At 39.2% G+C, this 22,014-nt stretch overlaps 1 protein-coding gene across 1 annotated transcript in view; it reads right to left on the bottom strand.

Annotated features, from left to right (window-relative positions):
• Positions 1–12,724: 12,724 nt before the first annotated feature.
• Tmx3 (thioredoxin related transmembrane protein 3) overlaps positions 12,725–22,014 on the bottom strand; it is a 32,881-nt gene continuing 23,591 nt past the window's right edge. The window contains exons 11-16 of the mRNA XM_052742741.1: positions 21,008–21,065; positions 20,809–20,862; positions 19,561–19,617; positions 17,813–17,942; positions 16,380–16,448; positions 12,725–14,999 (exon numbers count right to left, since the gene is read on the bottom strand). Of these exons, the coding sequence (XP_052598701.1) occupies positions 14,742–14,999; positions 16,380–16,448; positions 17,813–17,942; positions 19,561–19,617; positions 20,809–20,862; positions 21,008–21,065 (626 nt within the window). The 3' untranslated portion in view covers positions 12,725–14,741. The remainder of the gene's footprint in view (positions 15,000–16,379; positions 16,449–17,812; positions 17,943–19,560; positions 19,618–20,808; positions 20,863–21,007; positions 21,066–22,014) is intronic.

Here is a 22,014-nt window from a genome sequence, read left to right as displayed (position 1 = left end):
GAGGTGGTTACGTGGGAAAGGGGGGCTCGCGGCCCTCGGGTCTATGCCCCCGGCGACCCTTTATCAATCTGCCCGAATCATGGTGCCAGGCTACACGGAACCACACAAAATCTGCTTGCAGAGGCTGGCTGGCATTCTGCTTTTTTTCTCTTTGCAGCTGTGACTATTGCTGTTTCCTTGTGTATTGATTTCAGGAAGTTGGCTCTCAATGTTCCTGATGTGCCCCATAAAGAGAATAATGATTCCTCAAAAGTGGCCTCAATACCCCCACCTATAATTCAAGCTTTTAGGCAAACAGTTAAAGAGGGTCCTAGAAGTTTGGGGGAATTTATGAATGATTTAGAACAAAAAGAACTTATGACTCAGAGGGACAAAGATTCTAGCAAGGAGAGAATGAAAGTAAAAGTCCAGGAACTCATAAGCAATCCACACGTGCAGCCAACAGCAGCTGCAAGGAAGCAGTTACAGGAATTAGTCATTCCTACAGGAATTATCCAGGGACAAATAGAGTTTCTCATCAAGGGTCGGTGGTGGCAACCCCCTAACTTTAATCCTAGATATAATAATTGTTTGGAGCCATTGCCCTTTATGGGAGCTTATGATAAACATGAGAACCAATGGGTGAATCATAATAGTATGAAAACAGAATGACATAAGTTATAGTTCATGGAAAGAATAGCTAGGTCCCAACCCCCCTGGTGCCTTCTCACCTGCAGGCAAAGGTTAAATATTTTCACACAAATGAAACCATAGTTAGAACGATGGTGGGAAGAGTTTAATTTTGATACAAAACAAAGGTCTAATGATTATGTAGAAAGAAAACTTCAGCTAGGGCCGTAATGTTCTCTGTCTGGATGAGGGACCACAAAAGAGGAAATAACACCTGTACTCATGAGATCTGTTAATCATTCTGAGAAAATTGTGTGACCACATTGTTGATTCTATGTCTATTGCCCCACTGGCTGATTGCCATGTTTCCTCAAATGATTGTATAAAAAACACTGCTTGATCTGAGTAAAATTGCAGCAGTTTCACAGCATACTCTCGTGTCTGTGTCTGTCTGTCATTCGCCGAATCTCACTTATCCTGAGTACCTTTGACCTGTTCTCCCTCAGTCTGGTGTTCCTACTGAGACCCAGTCCATGGCACATGGGGACCAGTGGGCTTCCTGGCTGCATTTGAGGCAGGCCCCTGGTGGACTTCCCTTGTTTCCTCTGAGGGAGTACCAATGGCCCCAAGGCAACTGCCAAGGCATGAACTTGGAACATAGCCTTCTGTTGCAGCAAAGAATGCTGGAAAGAGTCAGCTGCCTTCCCTCGGGCATTAAAAATGTTAAAAGCCATTGTCACATATTTCTGTAAAGGGGTTTGGGAAATGTTCTCAGCCTTTTTAGTTTTTTTTTTCTAATATCTAGAAAATGTGAAATGAAATAAATAGCCAGGATTGTGGCTTCCACTGGGGAGGCTGGATCAAGGTGGATAGAGCAGGTGGGTAGGATCCCAGCATGATAGGATTGGAGAGAAGACAGAAACAAACAGGGAGATAAGATCTGTTACAGGTAGAGTGGGTAGAATCCCAGCATGTCCACACCAAATGCCAGGAAAGCCTAGTGAGTAAAAAATGCAAAATGGGTATCTTCTGGTGGGCCATGCCAAGATATGCTACTAAGAGAACAAACCATGAACAGCAGAGTTAGTGCAAGGTTTATTGGGGAATGGGGAGATTGAAACAGCAAAAGACCATCTTGGAGTGGAGACATGAGAGAGATAGGTATACAAACAGAACAGGGAAGAGACAAGAGGAAGAAGAGAGGTGGGTGGTGCCAGTGGCTCAGGCAACCCAGTCAGGCTACAGGGCTCAGGGTCAGTTCCTAGGTGAAAAGGCCCCATGGAGCCACCACAACCCTAGCCAATGAAACTTGGGCCACTAAGCACTGGATAAGCACTGGGGCAGGAATGAAGAGCTAAAAAAAACCCTGGATGTAAGAGAGTTTAGACTACTTGTCCATACACAGGCAGAAATAGCAAAAGAAAATCAGGTGTTTTGGTCATTTGGTGTGTGAGACAGCCCCAGTTTGGATAAATTTTGCAGCAGACAAATTTTGCAGTGCCTGGGGATCAGGTTTAGACCTGGGGTTGTCCATTTCCAAGCCTGTGCCAGAGATCAAAGCCCAGGGAGAGGCATCTCCCATAATAGCCTGGGGTCGAATGGTAGGGGTGGGGGTAGCCTTTAGGAAGGATATCTCCTAATATGAAGGTCCTCCAGAGCAATGACTGTCTTTACTTTGGAAATGGATTGGGCTTGCCCTGGCATGGCTGCTGTGTGGCAGGGGTGTTAGTAAACTGCAAAAGCTCTGGGTTTGGTGTCTCGGGTTTCGGCACCAATGTTAGTAAACTGCAAAAGCTCTGGGTTTGGTGTCCCAGGTTTCGGCACCAAATGTAAGTAAATTGATGGCTGAAACTGTGAGGAGACAGTTCAGCCCTAGAGGGCGAGGTATCCCGGACACCTCAGAGCTACTTAGGACAAGAGCTCTGCCCTGAAGGTGTCCCGGACACCTGAAGCTGTTTAGCACAGCAGTGGTGGCAGAACTGGAGACAGTTCAGCCCTAGAGGGTGAGGTATCCCGGACACCTCAGAGCTACTTAGGACAAGAGCTCTGCCCTGAAGGTGTCCTGGACACCTGAAGCTGTTTAGCACAGCTGTGGTGGCAGAACTGGAGACAGTTCAGCCCTAGAGGGCGAGGTATCCCGGACACCTCAGAGCTACTTAGGACAAGAGCTCTGCCCTGAAGGTGTCCCAGACACCTGAAGCTGTTTAGCACAGCTGTGGTGGCAGAACTGTAGACAGTTCAGCCCTAGAGGGCGAGGTATCCCGGACACCTCAGAGCTACTTAGGACAAGAGCTCTGCCCTGAAGGTGTCCCGGACACCTGAAGCTGTTTAGCATAGCAGTGATGGCTGAAACTGTAAAGAAACAGCTCAACCTTGGAAAGGAAGGTTTTCTGACTTCTCGGGAGAGTCAGGCCTGGAACTGCTTCATCAAGGAAGGGTATCTTGACTCTTCGGGAAAGTCAGGGTATCCTGACTCTTCGGGAAGGTCAGGATATACCTGGTATGATGGTATGATGGGGGATGGTTTCCCCGCAGGACACAGCAATCCTGCTCCTCTCCTGGAGAGCCACAATCTCTGGCTCAGTGTTACCAGCTCTTTCTCGCTCAGTTCACTATGGGACATCCCAGCAAGGTTCTTCTGTTCAGCTCCCCCTTGCTCAGTCCACTATGGGACGTCCCAGCAAGGTTCTTCTGTTCAGCAGTCAATGAAGGTCTTCACCCAATACTCTTTTGAGAAAGAGGTTTATTTGGGAAGGAGTAGTCCAGGAGAGTAACTGCCTCTACCAGGGTGTAGAGAACAGCTCACAACTGACCTGGCAGGGTGGTTTATATAGGACGTCTAGGGGGCAGAGTCAACTGTGATTGGTTAGTTTATTTTCTGCCCAGGGATTGGCCAGTTTTGTGAGCAAGGGGCAGAGATGGCCCTGATTTCAGGGTCAAACTGTTTCTTTCACTGGCCTTTCTTGGCTTTTTGACACTACCTCTAAGGCCAGGGCACATTTCTTTCACTGACTCTGATACTAGGGGCCAAGAGTGTTATTTTGGTACTAGTCTCAGAGTCAGGGCATATTTCCTGGGTTCTGGGTTTGGGAATAAAGTGTTCACTTCTCTGGCTCAGGTCCCAAACACAGGCTGTGTTTCTTTCCCTGGTTCAGGGCCCTAGGGCCAGGATTCTACTGTCCTGCTCTGTGATTGGTTGTTTTCACAAGTCAGTTGGACAGGGTTCTCTGATCTGAGCTAAATTGTGTTTCTCTCATTGGCTTTATCTGAGCCATACTTCCCTAATTCTGGGCTCCAGGGTCAGGGTGGGTTTCTCTAGCCAGCCCTTTTTCCCTACAAGGGGATCCCAGAGGTCTTTGACCCAGAAGAGGTCTTAACCCAGAAGAGGTACCTGGCACCTCTGTAAGTGGTGGCTGGGAAATGGGTGACTTTCCCCAAGTCAAAAATTATCACATCTGGCAGAGAGAGAGATAAAGGGAGATGAGTGGCCCCCTACAGGGAGGGGGAATTGGGTCTACTCAGCAGGAAGGCTCAGTTCCTTCTAGGTTTTCAGTACTAAGATAATAGGTTTTCTGTAGCATGATAATAGATTTCTCTGTCAATACACAAAGCCAGAGTAAGCCAAATTGAAAAACTAAAAGAACAGGTATATTTGAGCAAAGCAACCCTGTGTGAGTTCTCCAGCCCCAGTGATTGAGGCAGGAGAAATCACACACCTGAATTGAAGCAGGGAGTTTATGTACCCTGTAGGCAAGGGATGATGACATGTCCACCATAAGCTGGGTTTGTGCCCAAGTATGATCAAAAGTTGAATGCTTTAGGTGGGGTCTTGGGCTACTGGCAACATCAGGAGAGGAGCTGCTACAGCCACTAAGAATTCAGAACTGGACTTTTTGGAACCCTTTCTTTGTTGGAGGATCTCTGAGAGGGTGGGATTTGGAGAGAGGAATGAGGTTTTCTGTATCAAGCAGGAGTTAGCTAGAGGTTCCAGCTGATCAGTTACTTTGAAAGATTAGCCTTCAAGAAGGATCATTATGTGAGTAGATAATAAATTCCACAGTTTAGCTTTAAGAAGACTGATTTTAACTTTCCTTAAATGAATATCATCATTGTTGTGGGTGGGTTTACCATAATGACTGAGGTTTGAAGGGACATTGAAATGTGCCACTCAAAATCAGAGCTCACATCAACTTCTACTCCTTCAGTTAGGGATCTGTTATGCCCAGATTGCAGGGACTCCCAAAAGACCATCACTGAGACCAAATCCCATATGTAAAAGCAAAGAGCCTTTATTACAAACTCAAGCTTGGCCTCTCTCTCTGTGTGACACAGTGGTAAGAAAAGAGAGCCCCAAGCTCAGGCAGATAGGGTTTTTATCATAGCAGAGGTTGGGATGAGGGGATTTTTAGGGTTCAGGACCCTGATTGGCTGACATTTGTCTAGGGGTATTTCTAAAAGTAAAATAGGTATGTGCTAGCCTCAGGGACATCTGGTGATCTTATCTAATCTTACCTGATGGTTGGAATGTTTGGGATGTCAGGTTTTTCTCCTTAGATGTTGGCCCATCCCTAGGTGGATCCCTGGGTGATGTCAGCTTATTGATTTTCCTGGATCCAGGTGTTGCCTTCCAGTAAGCCTGTCATGGAAGCTGTGTCTGGGCCTCCAAGTCTGTCATGGCAGCTGTGTGGTCAAGCTGTTTTGGACCCTCCACAGGATCCTCTACATATTCTTAAAATTTCATACTTCTAATCTTAATAGATATTGTGGCTGATAATGAGGATAGATATTATACTAATTAATATCAAGAGCAGCAGATGCTTTGTAGGTGTCAGGCAAGACAACTTCATTGTGGAGAAAGAGATGAGTTCTAGAAAACTTTTAGGTTTGTCAACATAAAAGAAATATGAACCCTAATAAGAAAGTTAACTTTTCAGAGGGAAATTATGCTGCAGAGGTACAAGAATTTTTCCAAACAAGTATCTGACCAACCATGAGCTCCAGGTAAGATTTGAAGGCTGAACATAGACACCTTATATTTGCACTCCTATAAGATCTAAGTAATTTGTTAGTTATGATTATAACTTTAGTGGTCATCACCATCTTCCAAGCTATAATTCTTTAACTAAGGAATTTCATAAAATTGTCCTTATTGTCATTTTTTATTCTGAGTATATCTATCTTCCTGTATTGTTAGCAGACTTATGATGGTGAGTATTCAAATCTACATCCCTCAAACATGTAAATACAGTCATGTCTGCATTCTTAAAACAGTTCTTTCCTCTATAAAATGGTTATTTCCTTCCAAATACACTAAATCATTTCTTCTCTTTATGAAGAAAATTTCTCAGTGGTAACAAAGTTTAGATATGTGAAGTTGATAATATTTAGTCAGGGAGTAAGGAATATTTCTTAGTTTCACCTTATGGTAGATAGAGTAAAGGTGAAGGCTAGTCTTCATCATTAACCTCACAATAGTTCTAATATAGTCAATTTTAATGAGAAAGATTTTAGTTTTATAGGCAAATCAGCACTCAAATAGAAAATCCTGAAAGCAACAGTAAAAAGTACTATAATACTGTTATATATGCATGTGAGTCTTGATCTAGCATGACTCCCTCATCTCAGGAATGTTCAGAGATATACAATCAGTGCCTTCACTTTACTATTGTGTCAGAAATACCAACCTATTACATGTCTATGAAGAAATAATAAAAATACTTTAATGGTGTCTATCCTGTATTTTCAAGTTGTGGGCTCCAACAAACAACTCTCTCAATGTCACCTTTTCCTTTACTCTAGCATGATCATATATTCTGAAAGAAATACACACACACACACACACACACACACACACACACACACACACACATGGAGAGAGACAGATAGGTAGGTAGATAGACAGTTGACAGGTAGATAGATAGAAGATAGATAAATAGATAGATAGATAGATAGATAGATAGATAAATAGATGGATAGATAGGTAGATAGATAGGTAATAGATATGGTGGATCATATGGGAGAATGATACTGAAATTTCTCAACAGAGAAAGAAGGCATTTTGTAGACTCTTGCATATTAAAGCTTGATAAAAGTTTTTTTTAATTTCCCTTTTTGTAGTTTTATTTTGTGATAAAGACTTTAATGTAGCTTTGGTTGTCCTAGATCTTACTATATGCCCTAGATTGCCTTCCAACTGTTTTTCTTCCTGCCTCCATCTCCAAGTGCTAGCTTGGGTAGCAGGAAGTGGTTGATATATGGGTTTGTCTACATTCTAAAGAATCTCATAAATCCAGTAGTACTTTTGCTATCCCAGGACTCATAATTTGATGAACATTTAGACTCTAACCAAAAAGCTTTTCTTTGGGAACATTTGACCATGTTCTAACTTAACAGGTTTTCTATACATCTCTAAGTTAGTGTTTCTCACTTCAGGTGAAGCTTTTTAATTCAATCAAAATAGCTAGTGATTGTTTTATCTACTGATATTCTTGATAATCAGTAATTGGGGGTAAAATGGAAAGTTAATATTTTTATATTCAACGGCCTAGGTATCATTAATCTGTCAATACTAAAAATAGTCCTTCTAGATGTTTGACCAGCAGGTGGAGCAGGTGCTGCACCAAAGCAGCTCAGGCTCTGCCCGCCAAGCGAATGTTCAGGGACTGGAATTAGCCCAGCTCTTCTGTGTGAAGACACCTGGTGTCTATAAGTGCCCAGACTGAAGAGCAGGCTTGAGTGAGGAGCATGTGCTATGGGCTGCAGGAAAATATTATAAGAACTCAGCTGGTTATGGCAAAGTCACTACCTGAAGGGATCAAGGAATTCCTTCAGAGGAAGCCAAATTCCAAGAGCGTTTGGCGTTACTTAGCTTGATATATATATTAGTTGTCTTCTGTTATGAAAGTCATGTGCCTTCATAGTTTTCCCAATTGATTTTTCCCTAAGAAGGGCTAACAGCGTGGACTGATCACTCTCTGGACATATACATTCAAGGTATTTGGAGAACAGCCTCAGGAAAGGCTTCTTTCCCCCCCAGCCCATCCATTTCTCCCCTTTCAGCACCAGAATCAGGTATCTCCCTTAGCCACATTCAAGGACTAACAGAAATAACAGTCCAGACTACAACATGTTAGTCTCCTGATATAAGGTAAATTCCACAAGGAGACACCGCCTAGATCAGGTGGACCTTAAGTAATAGCTTTACACAATTTAGCTAGGACCCTCCTTTCTTACAGCCTTACTAACTTTATAGACCTCTAACTCCTTACCTAACCACTTCTAGGAATATTTAGATAACCTTCTGTGCTGACAACTATGCACAGCCAGAACCTCAGTTCAAGCCTCCCTGTAGTTATTATCATTGGCAGCATCTGGCCAGGTCCATCCCCAGATAAAGTACCTTATCAAAGAAAGCTCTGTACTCTCTAGAACAGACTTAAGCGTCCAGACTACCCGTTTGAGAAGGCCTGGCAGATGTACCAATTAAGCTTAACTACCTCCTTTCCTAAATCTTTCCTCTAGTTCCAGATCTCCCTTTAACTATCACCAGAGTCATCCAGCTATACACAGGTTGCCTAGCGACCAAGCACATTTTCCCCAACCCTGCAGAAAAATGGGAGATAACTTGGACAGATAGGAGTCACAGGAAAAAAAGAAGGCAGTTTTATTTTCTCCCATTGACCTAGCAACTTATAGATTCTTAACATTTTCTACCAATCACATTTACGATTATAGTTGAGTACATAATATCCCTCTTCTTAGATATTACCCGAATTTAGCCTTTAGTTAATTCATTAGTCACTTCCTCTTTGGGTTGCAAATAACTAACAATTATTGCCCCTCTAGGTGATTCTTATCACCCCCTCCTCCCTTTGACCCTGGAAGCCTGAAAATCACTACCTGAGAAAACTCTTACTTGCCTTTTTGACCACACAGGAATTCAGGCCAGGTGACCTGGCTGGAAGGGAGGATTGTGACTGTTGAGTATATAACTGTAAAGCTAGAGACTGAAGGATGAATTAAAGTAAATGGAAACTAAAGTGAATGAACTAAAGAGCTCGGTGTGCTGAGATTCTAGTTTCCAGAAAATAGTCCTCACCATTCTTAGTTTCTCTCCTGAGTCCCTGGGATGTATAATATTAAGGTAGGCCCCTCTAATATTATACAAGAAGCATGCACTGGAATTACTCGGTTGTCGGCTGGGGATCGCAAGGGCCAAGGGTGGTGGCACAGAGTGCAAATGCTCAAGGTGACAAGATGGGGAGCCTGCCTTAGTGAACTGTGGGCTGCTTGGGGGGGGGGGGGGGCAGCACCTGAGCACGCCAAGCAGAACCTATCTGGGATGGCAGCGGCGGACCAAGAGTCCTTGTCAGAGGAGGCAGAACTGCAAAGCACGGTGTTCGCCCTGGGAAGGCAGTTGCCTCTGCTGGATTGCAGAGAGGTTGTGCCTGACTGAGAATGCACCTGCGTTTTTTGGCTACAAGCCCCCAACCACCTCAGGAGCTCTGGGCCCTGGAGCAAGGAGCGCTAAGATCGAGGCCCGTCCCTGGGGACTGGGTTGGCAGGCTGCGTGGGTGGGTATAGGCAGCCGCTGGACGCCAGGTAAAGAAGTCATGGGAAAATGCACTATCTTTTATTAATAGGCAAAATCTGTGCAGAAAACTACAAGTCAAGTGAGGAATCCAGAACGTGTTACTAGCTGTTCCCGCTAGGGGTCCAGCTCTCTGTCACTTCCAAAGAAGATGGGGAATCTAACCAAGCCATGTTTTCCTCCCATGGCTCACTGCCAACTCCTCCACTTTCCAAGAGTGTGCTTCACCCCGCCCCAGCTTTTTATTCGGAGATTCAGGTCATGCACCCTCCAATAAAAAATCCGCCTTTTGGGCCAAGCCACTACTGACAATTGGCTATGAGACCAATGACAGAATTCCCCTTACAAGATCCTCTGGAAGTTGAGTTACAAAATGTTGTGAGCAACCACGTGAGTGTTGGGAACTGAACCTGGATATTCTGGAAGAGTGGTCAATGGCCATCTCTCCAGTCCTCACTTTTTTTAGTACATTTTTTCTTTTTATTTATTTTTTCATTTATTTTACATTCTGACCCCAATTTTCCCTCCCCCCTCCTTCCGTTCCTTGACCTGCTTCCCCTGTGCCACGCCTCCCCCCCCCCCCCCCCCCCCCCCCCCCCCCGTTTCTCTTCAGAAAGCGGCAGGACGCCCACGGGTGTCAACAAAGCATGGTATATCAAGTCAAGTAGGACTAAGCTCCTCCCCCCTTACTTTTGACATTAATCCCTACTCTAATTTAGATTACTTGCTTCCTTCCACTCTGACATAGCAAACTATTATCTTAACATTCCAAGAAGACAGGAAAATATCATTTCAGCAAGTTTTCTTCTAAAGCAATTCAATGTTACACACACACACACACAAACACAAGCGCCCCCCCCCCCCCAAATGCTTGCATTCCAGTGTGGAAATCAGCTCTGTTCTCAACCTGCTTCCCCAGATCACCTGTCCAAAGTAGTCTTCCAGGTAGAGGCAGAACAAGACTGTCTTAGGTTATTATTACTGTGCTGAAACACCACAACCAACTCTATTCTTGTTTTGTTTTGTTTTGTTTTTTCCGTTTTTCGAGACAGGGTTTCTCTGTGTAGCTTTGCGCCTTTCCTGGGACTCGCTTGGTAGCCCAGGCTGGCCTCGAACTCACAGAGATCCACCTGGCTCTGCCTCCCGAGTGCTGGGATTAAAGGCGTGCGCCACCACCGCCCGGCCAGGGTTTTTTTGTTTTGTTTTTTTTTTCCGTTTTCAACTCTATTCTTATAACAACATTTAATCAGGGGCTTGCTTACAGCTCCAGAACACATCATCATCATGATGGGGAGCATGGTGGCAGGCAGGCAGGCATGATGCTAGAGAAACACCTGAGAGCTACATCCTAATCCACAGGCAGCTTTTGAAACCTCAAAACCCACCTCCAGTGACACACCTACATCTAACTCTGCCTAAATCACACAGAAATATAAGTAAGATATGCACATATATTAATCAATAACTTTACTGACCAGTTACACCTTCTTGTGTGTGATCATTTTCATCTAAAAAGTACAAAAGTCAGAGGATTTTCACAGGTGACTAAACCTAAATACTTGTATTTAATTTTAATTTCAATATTAAAATATTTTCTATCACTATATAAAGTTCTAGAATTCAACAATTGTAGAAAACTAGCCAAAAAAAGTTAAAAGTATCAGGACTTCACATTACAATGAATTTTTTTTCCACACCAATGATAGAATTCTAAATAAAGTGAAACGTCAATTAAATTTTTTGAGTTGTGGCTATATGCCAGTCACAGGTCAATTTAACCTTCATAAACTAGAGAAAGGTAGCATTATTCTCAAATCACAGGTAATTCAGAAGTGGGAGAGGTTAATTGGCTTTCCTAATCCCATAAGGGTAGAGCAAGAAAAAGAACCATGAAGTGAGACCAGCATCCCATACAGGTAGTGTCCCCTACCCCGACACAGGGCACCCCCCTCACACATAGCTCAGTAGGCTGTCTCTGCTCATAACTTGTAAATTAGTGCAAGCTCATGTTTTGGACTCACTTGTTATTCTTATTCTGATCACTCCATGAAAACACATCTCTTTGGTGCAAGAAATTTAAAAATTAACAGCATAAAATTTATGTTTTTATAATATATGCTTTCCATTCAATGCAAAAATAATTAAAAATCAAATATAGTGACCCCCACCCCAAAGGCTTTAAATTCTCTGTTCATTGATAATGAAAACGAGAGGTCAGGATAGTATTGTGTCCAGGATTGTAATTTAGTAATTCAAAATTCAAATCCAGTTCTAACTTTAAGCTTTGTAGGAAAGTTGAGGCATCCTTTTGGAGAAAAAAAAATATTAAAAAAAAAAAAACAGCCTTTATAAAATCAAAATACACTAGAAAAATGGGTGTTAGGGATTAAGTCTATAAGAAATTAAGCTACAATTCACCTCTAGGACTGCTTAAAATCTAAAATTGTATTTCTGTAATTATTAATAAACTGTTTTAATAAAAGAAAAATATTTCATGAAATATTAGTTGTAGCTTCTGATTTTGTATAGAGAATTAGTCATGTTGCTAACTTCTGAAAAAAATAAATATTAAAGGTAGCAATTATGCAATCATATTTTTAATTATTTATTTTAGAAAAACAAAGGTTTGCAATTGATGCCATAAGGCAGAGTATCACAATTCAACAAGTTAGTAGTAATACAGACTTCCAAAAACCTTTATAGCTTAGTCCAAACTATAAAATTATTATCATTTTGCTTATTCTTGGGATTCAGAAACAGTCAGAAAAAATATATATTTGTAAAGATAAAATGGCAAACTCAGTCTCTCCACTTAAATCTAAACATCTCAAACTGGTTTAACAATTTCTGCATAAGAATAGTTGAGTGATTTTTTTTTCCCTGTCCATTTCATCAGAAAACACTGATGAAAATATTATTTTAAAATCAAGAGCTACCAAGTCAAAATATTAAAAACATCACGGGCAATAAAATTGACTAAACAGAAACAACAGACACAGTTGCTTCAGCTCTTCAAGAGTCCTTTCCATCACCTTTACTCATTTGGCATTTCTAAACCATGTTCCAGGAGTCCTTAGAGTGAGGAAGAAAACAAAACATGTATATCTAATAAATCTCAAACACGCTTCAAACAATAGAAGGTATGAAAATATCTATGTACACGATGAAGAAGGCTTTCAGAAAGAGATGCTGAGGATGCTGGACTAAGCATGAACAATCTCTGGAGTACACTTAAATGTTTCAGCACCAAAGAGCTAAATTTTTGAATTGCAGAAATCAGAACTTTACACATGAAAGAAAGGGTGGAATTCCAATTTCCTGAAAGGATTCTGTTGTTGGTATTTAACCATGGGACTTACCATTGAATTAGAGGATCAATATTTTCCTAGATTATGAAGAGAGCTGCCCTGATTCTAAAGTATGTTCTCCTGATAAGCAAACAGAATGATAACATATCAAAAAGCACATGAATGAACAAACTTTAAATTTTGTTATGTGAACAACATGACAATGCAAATAAAAATCTCCTCAAGAAGCAAAAAGTAGTTTAATACAAAAAGAAATAAAACTATTCACTTACAAACCACTTACACATTTTGTTTTTCCCAATGAACACATTTTAAAAGTACAAATTGAATGAGAATCAGCATATAGTTGTTTCACAACAGAAAACCAAAGCACTCATTCATAAAGGAAAGTATTGCAAGCCCCAACCTCAAAAACCAAAAAATACCTCTGCACTTCTGTTTCCTGATGCAAAGCTGTGCTTTACCTTTTTTCCTACTGAGAACTTATTTACAAGTTTTGATTGATAAGAAAAAATATACATAACATTTGATAGTGATGAACAATATTAAAATATATTAGTGGTACTTCCTATTTACTCAGATCTCTCTTCTTACCATACAGTATCATAAATGAGGCATCTATATGCACTTCAGGTCTTTCCTCCTGCAAAGACTTGACCATTGGGACAACTATCATGAACCTTCCCAAAGAGTCTTCTTTATTCTTTGGAGGAGTTTACCTGTCACAGCAACTATTAACAGTGCTTATCTCCAGTTTCCATTTGAAAATATTCTTTTATTTTCTGAAATTCCCTGTGACTGTATATTTATACCATTATCAATTAAGTTAACAATAGGTGATTAAATATAAAAAACGGGTATTTTTTTAAATATAAAAAGCACACCTAGACACAAACTATGACTAACAATTCCCTGACTCTACAGATACACAAGTTTCAGTTCAGAAACCAGAAGCTCCCCTGGTAACCAAAGCAGAAGCTTAAGTAACATCAGTGTTAGAAGTGAAACCATGTTTACAAATGCTCAGTGGATCCTTTCAATAAACCCTAAACTATTCAAACAACAGCCACTTAAACGTTACTTAATAAAAATTCTGAAATTAGCTAAAATGAAGGCCTCAAAATTAACAAATTAATGTGTCGTAAACATGTTATCACAAAATACCCACTCTTAGACATGACTGCATTCTGATGAAAGATGAGAGGTCATGACTGTCATGGAGGAAACGCTGAGAGGCTAGAGAAGGGAAACATGGATCTCTCCCTTTGTTCATGACATCTGAGTTTAACATGCTAATTATATCACTGACATGTCATGGCCTCCCACAAGAGGTGTGGCAGTAAATTTTAAATTATTAGTTTATATATCATAAAAAACATGATTTATGTTACTTCTGAAAATATTCTTAATTAATAGAAATTTTAGAAGCAATGTCAAGTTATAAAATAAAAATAAAACAAAAAAAATACTAGGCTGCTTTGGCTAAAAGTGAGGTGTACTAACAGGGCCTCTCTTTCCTATAGTGATGGACAGTGTGCCCTGCTGAGCAGCATAAGACAGGAACTGAAGCCACCACTCCCCGAATATCCTGGTCATTTTGTAAAGGCCAATTACAAGATTCTTCCCTCACTTCATGGGACCATAAGCCAATATCATAATAATGCAACTGAGTATAAGTAAAAAAGTAACATTTCTCCTTTAAAAACAACTAGTAAAATAAAATCACTATGCTATATAAAAACCACACAATTTTTAAACTCAGAATCTGAAATTTGATACATGGAAAAAGTTACCAGTTACTCTTAAAACATCTAAATTTTAAAGACTTAATTTGTTCATATAAATTTTATCCAAAATATAGGAGAATTGATATGGTAGGTGAAAGTACTATTTCTCTCTGCAAAACCACATATCTTCCACCCCAATGGTCAAGATAATATTATGTCCAAGTTTTTAACTTTGTCATAGAACATGCACATAGAGGAGTGTGCACAAAATGGGCATCTGCAAGGTAAACTGACACAATGATCTGGCTTGGTTTTGTACAAACTCTTCATCTCTCTGTTCCAAATATCTTCCCACTTATGGAAGGATTACTTTAATTCATGCAGTTCTTATTAGCAAAATACAAATAACATGTTCTCTTTTGTAAATAGATCATGATTAAATCTCTAAATTCAATAAATATTCTTTATAACCTGAAATCCTATCAAATATTTTTTATCTGTGAAGTCTCAGTCTTTCTTCTTTTCTAATACATCCTTGGGCTCTTGCACAGTAGGCACTAGAGATCCTCCATGGATGGACTGCTGCTCTTTGCTCTCCTCTATCTGCTCCTGGTTTTCCATCTCACTTTTGGACACTTCATACCGCTCTTCTATGTAGCCTCCATCTGTGTCAGCTGTGTAGATTCCATAGCACATGATGCTGATGACACCAAGTGGCAGGCCGAAGAGAAAGCAGCCCATAAGCGGAGAGCTCTTGAATATAGACTGGGGAGAGAAGTCAGTTGTACTTGAACAGAATTCTGACATAAAAAGCATGATGTAAATATAATGCCACAATAGATTTCCACTCACTGCTACTGAACTTAGTTTCAATGAATACATGTCAATACCTGAGCAATACCTACCATGTTAAAGACTCTAAACTCTATGCTCATACGCGCACATGTGAGTGTGCTTGTGTGTAGAACTGGCTATGGGAAAATGAAAAGGAACCAAATGGATTAAGTACTTAATGAAGACCCTTCTTTTTCTCACATTACCTATGATCTCTTAGATGATTACTGTCTATGTCTGAATTCTAGGAAGTTGCTTTCCAATAAAGAGTTTATATACATGCTTTTATAGTTTTTTTTTTTTTTTAAGATTTTATTTAATTTGTGTGTGTGTCTGTGTGTATTGGTGGTGCCTAGAGGCCAGAGGTATCAGATCCTCTGTAGCTGGAGTTACTCTGTGAGCTGGGAACTGAATTTGGGTCCTCTGTAAAAGGCACCAGCTCTTAACTGCAGAGCCATCTATTTATAGTCCTATATGTATTTTAATATATGAGTCATCTGGTTGCTAGTAAAGCCACATTAACTTACTAGTTTCTTTTATGTTATGTGCTATTTCCTCAGCTCTCAGAAAAAAAAAAAAAAAATTACTGAATCGGGTTTACCACTAAGACATATTTCATGGATTAGGTCTGTTATTCTTAAGAAGAGTCTAGAGAACAAAAAGATCATTTTTGGATTGATGCACAGAGTAAGAGGTGGAAATTTAAAAATGAGTGAGAAAGAGGCAGAGGTAACATGTGACCACCAGCAATGATCCCTAGAAAGCCTCAGCAATATATAAAAGCCAGTAAGGAAAGTATTTCAGATGGATGGGGTCTTCTGATGTATATCACTGGAAAAAGAAAGTGCTCAGAACTGATGGCTGTTGTGACATTGTGCAGTAATATGAAGAGCAGATTGAAGACTGGTGAGAGGGACTGTGGACCTGGATGAAAATGAGGGCAGCTGGCAGACAAAATAAAAAGGAGCCAAATGTGACTGAAAAAACAGAAGGATGCTAGGTATGGGATAATTCAGATTACTCAATTTTACTCCTTATCAATAAAGAAGGCTAGCTACATTTTCATGGTGGCCTAGGCCTCAACAAATGAAAAATGACATGAGCAGTTAGCAAGACAGCTGGGATGAATAAATAAATGAAGGAAGACATTGTTAGAGAATTACTGTTACATTTTAATTCTACAATTAAGTCTGCCATTTAAAGAAAGAAAGTACAAAAGAAAGGAAGACAAGTGGAAAGAAAGAGAGAGGTGACTGAGAAGCCCCCAATTTTTTAGTTATCAAGGATACTAAATTAACTGTCAGAACTTACCACAATTGTAGATTTGGCATCAAATACTATTCTTTTCAATCTCTGCAAAATGCTATCACCTCCTTGGGCCTTCAATTTAATAAGAATAAAATATGTTATGCACATACTAGTACTCCATTTTATGTTACACAATCATGTAACTGGAAGTCATAAAGTTGACTTACAAAATATTACACACATCACCTCCTAAATTCATGTTAAATATTTACACCCCCCTCATGTCCTATATTCCTATCTTATGCTAACACACCCTAAAAACTCATCTTCCCTTACTCATGATCCTTGTGGCTTGGGACGCTGGCCCACCCTCCCCAGGCTTGTACAAGCCTTGAATTTCTTGGGCTGCTTAGCCACACTGTGGCAGAAGACTTTCCTACAAAGTACGGACATCCTCCTGCAGATGGAGCTCAACAGGGAGTGCTGAGAAGCCAAGAGAGTTCTTGAGGAAATCAAACCCTGGCATCTAGTCATCCCAGAAGTCTTGCCCATTCTTTGAATTCCTAAGCTACAGGACCAATGCAATTTCTGTTATAAAAGTCTCATCAGGTTTCACTAAATCACAAACAGAAGGGCTCTCACTACTACAAATGAGTTTCATTCAATGAAAATATCATTTCTACATATATCATATCGCTACTATATGACTAAGAGAGTTTCCCCAACTTATTGGCTTCAAACCAAGGTAGGTACGCATGTTGGCTTTTCAAAGTTTGTGTAAAACTGAAAAAAAATAAGAAAACAATAAATAAGACCCTTCCTGAATTTTTTCAACTAATTAAGATGTGTGCTATTGATACCTGATCTCTACCTGAGCAAGGTTTCATGACTGTTATGAGTTGCAACCTAGTTTGAGAAATACCTCAATAGGATTTACAGTAACAAAGAGAACAATAAAGAAAATTAAGATCACGTAGTCTTTATAACAATTCTTTCACATGAGTATTTTTAGAACTCTTTGCTGGAGCTATGATTCTCAATACATTTCTTGAATGCTTAGAAAACTAATGTTTTTCACAGCTTTTTTAAAAAAATTGCTATTTCTGGTAACTTACTTCAGTTATCCTTAATTCAACTGACCAAAAAGGGTGTTACGTGCCATGAAAATTCTCTAAAAAGCATTATTCCACATCAAATACCTCTTAATATCTCCAATCTAACCCTAGAGGCCAAGCACCTTTCCCATTACTGTGACAAGCAAGGTATTCCAGATAACTCTTTGAAGGACATTTGCACCTATGACCCTCTGCCACAGAAGAATGTGCTAACAGACTAGGTGAATGAGACAGGAGGATGCAGTGGGTGGAAGCTGATTCTCTCTTCTCTCCAGGCAATTTTTCAAATACCTATTTTTCTCAGGATCAAAGGTAAAGATCTGCTAACTTTTCTTCAGTCTCCTCCCCTTCATCCCTCTGAAATGGATCTGAACTACTTACTGGTATTGTACCATCCAAAATGCTGTTAATGAACTGGACCATGTCACTGGCATCCTTAATATGTCTATCTAGTAAAAAGTACTGTTGATTTGAAGTATTCAGTACAACTATGGTTGGGACTGTCAATTCACTAAAAAAAAAAGAACAAAAATTTATGTTAAGTACAATAATAATAAATACCCTAATTATCATTTACATCTTAGTAACTATAGTTAAGGAGGAAAAGAGATTTTTAATATCTTTATCCCTGTGGTCTACCTTAACCTTTCGAATTTTCCATCAAATTTACTACTAACCAAGAATGTATGAAAATATTCTAATAATCAACACCTGAGCAACAGTGATTAAATATAATTATATATAAATATATTTATATTATAAATTATTATACATGTATATAATATAAAAACAAATATATTTATATTAAAATAAAATAGAAAGTATAAATTTCTGCACAGTATTATACAAAACACTAATAACATTTACCCTACCTCAGATGGCACTCAAAAACTTACACAGGCAAGAGGATGGTCTCTGGAGTCACAATGTGTTTGAATATGGAGCTTTTTCTTAACATTACAGGATGTCAGTCAAGTAATTTAGCTTAAAGTTTTTTTTCTCCTCATAAATAGTACCTAACTTGCTAAACAATTAAATGAGAAAATTCAAGCTAAATATTCACATGGTACCTTGTATATGTTGAGTTAACATATAAAAACATGTTGAATAAACACTACTATGAATTCTCTGTAGTCTCTTGCCACTCTATCCAACAAGAGGATACATGTATTTTCCAATATACTTAAAAATTCATCAAAGCAAGCCATATCTTAGCACATAAAGACCTGTTATTATAGCTTGACTATAAAATGGCCTGAGGTTCATGTGTGGAAGCCTTGGTCCCCAACTGGTGATATTATCTTGGTAGGTAGCAGAATCTTCAACAGCTAAGCCTAGCTGGATGGACCAAGTCACTGGAAACACGCTCTTGATGCTTGGTCTCCTTTTCTCTTCCTCATCTTTTGCTTCTTATTCATCTAAAGTGAGGAGTACCAGCCACATACTCCTGCTGCCATGATGCTCTGCCTCCTTTAGACTGAAAGCAATGGAGCCCACCAACATTGAGACTTATAAACCAGAGCCAAGATAAATCTTACCTCCTTTAAAATCTTTCCCTCAGGTATTTGTCAGAGACAAAAAAACTAACATACCCTTCAAATGTAGCAACTTAAGCTAATTATGTTCTCCTGATTCTAATTTGAGCTCAGATTTTCTACTATCTGATTAAACTATGTGTTAAGAAATGTGGAAGTCAGCCAACAACTCAGGAATGGGGTCTTTCCTGCCACCTTGTGGTATACTGGGATCAAACTCAAGCTGCCAGACTTGTATGCAATTGCCTCTACCTAGTGAACAACCTTACCAGCCCATAATTCCGTATTAAAATTATTAAAGTAGGAATTATAAAAAACCACAAATATATATGTTGTAGAATGATTTAAGGACACTCTAAGTTATCATGTTAAAGTGGTAGATAATCTTCTATAGTAAAGAATAAAATTGAATCTCAATAAATTCAAAATAAAAGGATTTATAAACTAAAATAAGACATCAGAAAATGATGTGTTTTTGTTTTTTGTGGTTTTTTTGGGTATCTCTTTCCCAGCTAATTAAATCTTTCCCCATCTCTCAAAATCAGAAATATCAAAGAAAAAAACTGCTAGTAAAACCATTAACACTTTACTTACTCCATCAGCAATGTGTTTATGTAGTCATTTCCATTCATATGGCCAAACTGAAAATCTCTATCCGACACCATCAACAACAGAGAGAAGAGAAAGAACACAAAACTAGATTAAAAAAAAAATGTATACAACACGAACATGACCTTGGTAAGCACATAAACTTTCAATACTGAACATGGAAATCCCTGATATGTACATAGTGTGTGCTACCGGGTTTTATAAACAAGTACATGAGCAGTGGCAACAAACTGCGACATTTCACCTCATTTTACATGTTTAAAAGGCAGGTAGAAAACGTGCTCCAAGTAAAATGGATTTAAGGAAAGCTAATATACCATGAAATAGGATCGCTCAGAAGAGGTCAGCTACCATGTACCATGCTGCACAATGAACTTTCAGTAGATTTGAAATATGAAGAAAATACTGAATCCTGTAAGTTCCTATTGTTTTTAATGGCAGCCAACAAACACAAAAATCTGGAATACAGCAAAAATTCTCATTCCTAAGTAAATTGTTATATTCCACTAATTTGAATATCTACCTGCCATGTGACTGTTCATTAGAATTGTTTCAAATTTGTTAAGTCTATGGGCATATTTTCCTACCCTAAAACACATGTCAAACACCCTCAGGAAGCATGAATGGAATAAATTATAAATGACTGGATGCATCTTCTCTAACTTGTAAGATGTGACATGGATTTATTCTCATGCTGACCTGAAGCTCCAGGTCATTTACTGCAACTCTTTTTCGTTTGTTTGTTTGCTTTTATCGAGAGATGGCTTCTCTGTATAACAATCCTGGCTGTCCTGGAACTCGCTTTGCAGACCAGGCTGGCCTTGAACTCACTAAGACACGCCTGCCTCTGCCTCCCAAGTGCTGAGATTAAAGACATTCACCATCACCACCTGGCTATTCACTGCAATTCTTGATTCACCTTTCTAAGTGTGAGAAGGACTCTCTTTTCTAAAAGCCTGGGGCCAGAAGTGCTTCATATTTCTCCAAATTTTCATGGTTTGGAACATTTGCACATTCTTTAAAAGTGATTTTGTGCTCTGACCACTATCATGTGAAGGAAGCTGTGGATTTTCTACTTAGTGTCATGTCACAGCCCTTCACTTAGACCTTAGAGCATCTCAGATTTCAGATTTAAATTTTAGAGATTAGGGATACTCAATTTATCTGTTTTAGATTTACTTCATTGTAACACCAAGTTATACAAAGACAACCTTTTAGAACACAGGTACATACCTATGGAAGTGGTCTCTGAAATCTCTAGCAACTTCCTGAATAACTGACTTTAATCTGTAGAAGAACAAATACATAAATATTTCTCCTCTTCAGTTAAAAAGTTTAATTATCCCATTATCCTTAGCCCTTATCTAAGTGCTACAAGCAAAACAAGATCTGGATGACATTCGAAGCTTAAATCGTTTCAAAGCAACCATACCTGGTATGTTCAAGTGATGTGTTTTTCTCATCAATAACTGCAATGGCCACAAGCTTTCCTAAAATTAAGAATAATATGTTTCATTTCCTGGAATTGAGAATGATATAACTCACATTACATATGCTTGTCAAATATTACTTCTGCTGTAACTGGGAACTATAAGAATATGTTTCTAGACTTTAATTCCAATCATCCTTTACATGTTACACAAAATTAAGCCAATATATTATGGTACGTTGCTTGTAGCCTGGACCAATGAATTAGTCAGTTAAAATGATAAATTTCCTCTAGGAGGTAAATAATAATAAATTTGTAGTAATTTCTCTATTCAAATTGTTTTATGTGACCCACAGACTGGTACAGTATTTTGTTGAAAGCTGTACCATAAAGATGTTGATTTTAAAAAATTTAATAAAAATTGTGGTGCTAAAAAAGCAATTGTTTATAACACAAAGGAGATGCTTTTGTGTGGCCATTTCCTCTATTACATCCATTACAATGGATCACCATTCACCAGTAATGACGTATAGCATCAAATTTAGTGAAACACTGTTTCTGAGGCATAAGTGAAACAGTACTCCATATGCATACTGATAATGTTCAGGAGGGTAGAATGATGTAATAATAGAACAGTGGTGCTCTGGTGGTGCTGATGTGGGTTGAAGGTGTTATTTTCTCAGCACTACACTAAGCCCTGGGAGAACACAGATGAGGCACCACTGTTTACTAGCTAAGTACCTTAACTTCCAGAAAGGCCCATTTATTTTAGGAAAGCAACAGTTTTTCAGAGTTATGAGGAAAATTGAATGAACTTATACACCTAAACATACTGGAGCATTATTTCACAAGGGCAGGAACACAAACGTAGGATTAAGCAAACAAAACATAGCATTCTATGTTATTTTGCTGCTTTTCCTAATCTTGCCCTACATAACACATCTTTAAAAATAATACATCTATACAATCTCAACTCACTGTTTTCTTTTTGTTGAAAACATCAGTCTATA

This window comes from Peromyscus californicus, unplaced genomic scaffold (assembly GCF_007827085.1).
Source record: "Peromyscus californicus insignis strain IS unplaced genomic scaffold, ASM782708v3 Scaffold_17__1_contigs__length_78620276, whole genome shotgun sequence".
Classification (NCBI taxonomy): Eukaryota; Metazoa; Chordata; class Mammalia; order Rodentia; family Cricetidae; genus Peromyscus; species Peromyscus californicus.
The sequence above is the reverse complement of the archived record's forward strand: the minus strand, read 5'-3'. Positions and strand labels throughout refer to the sequence as shown.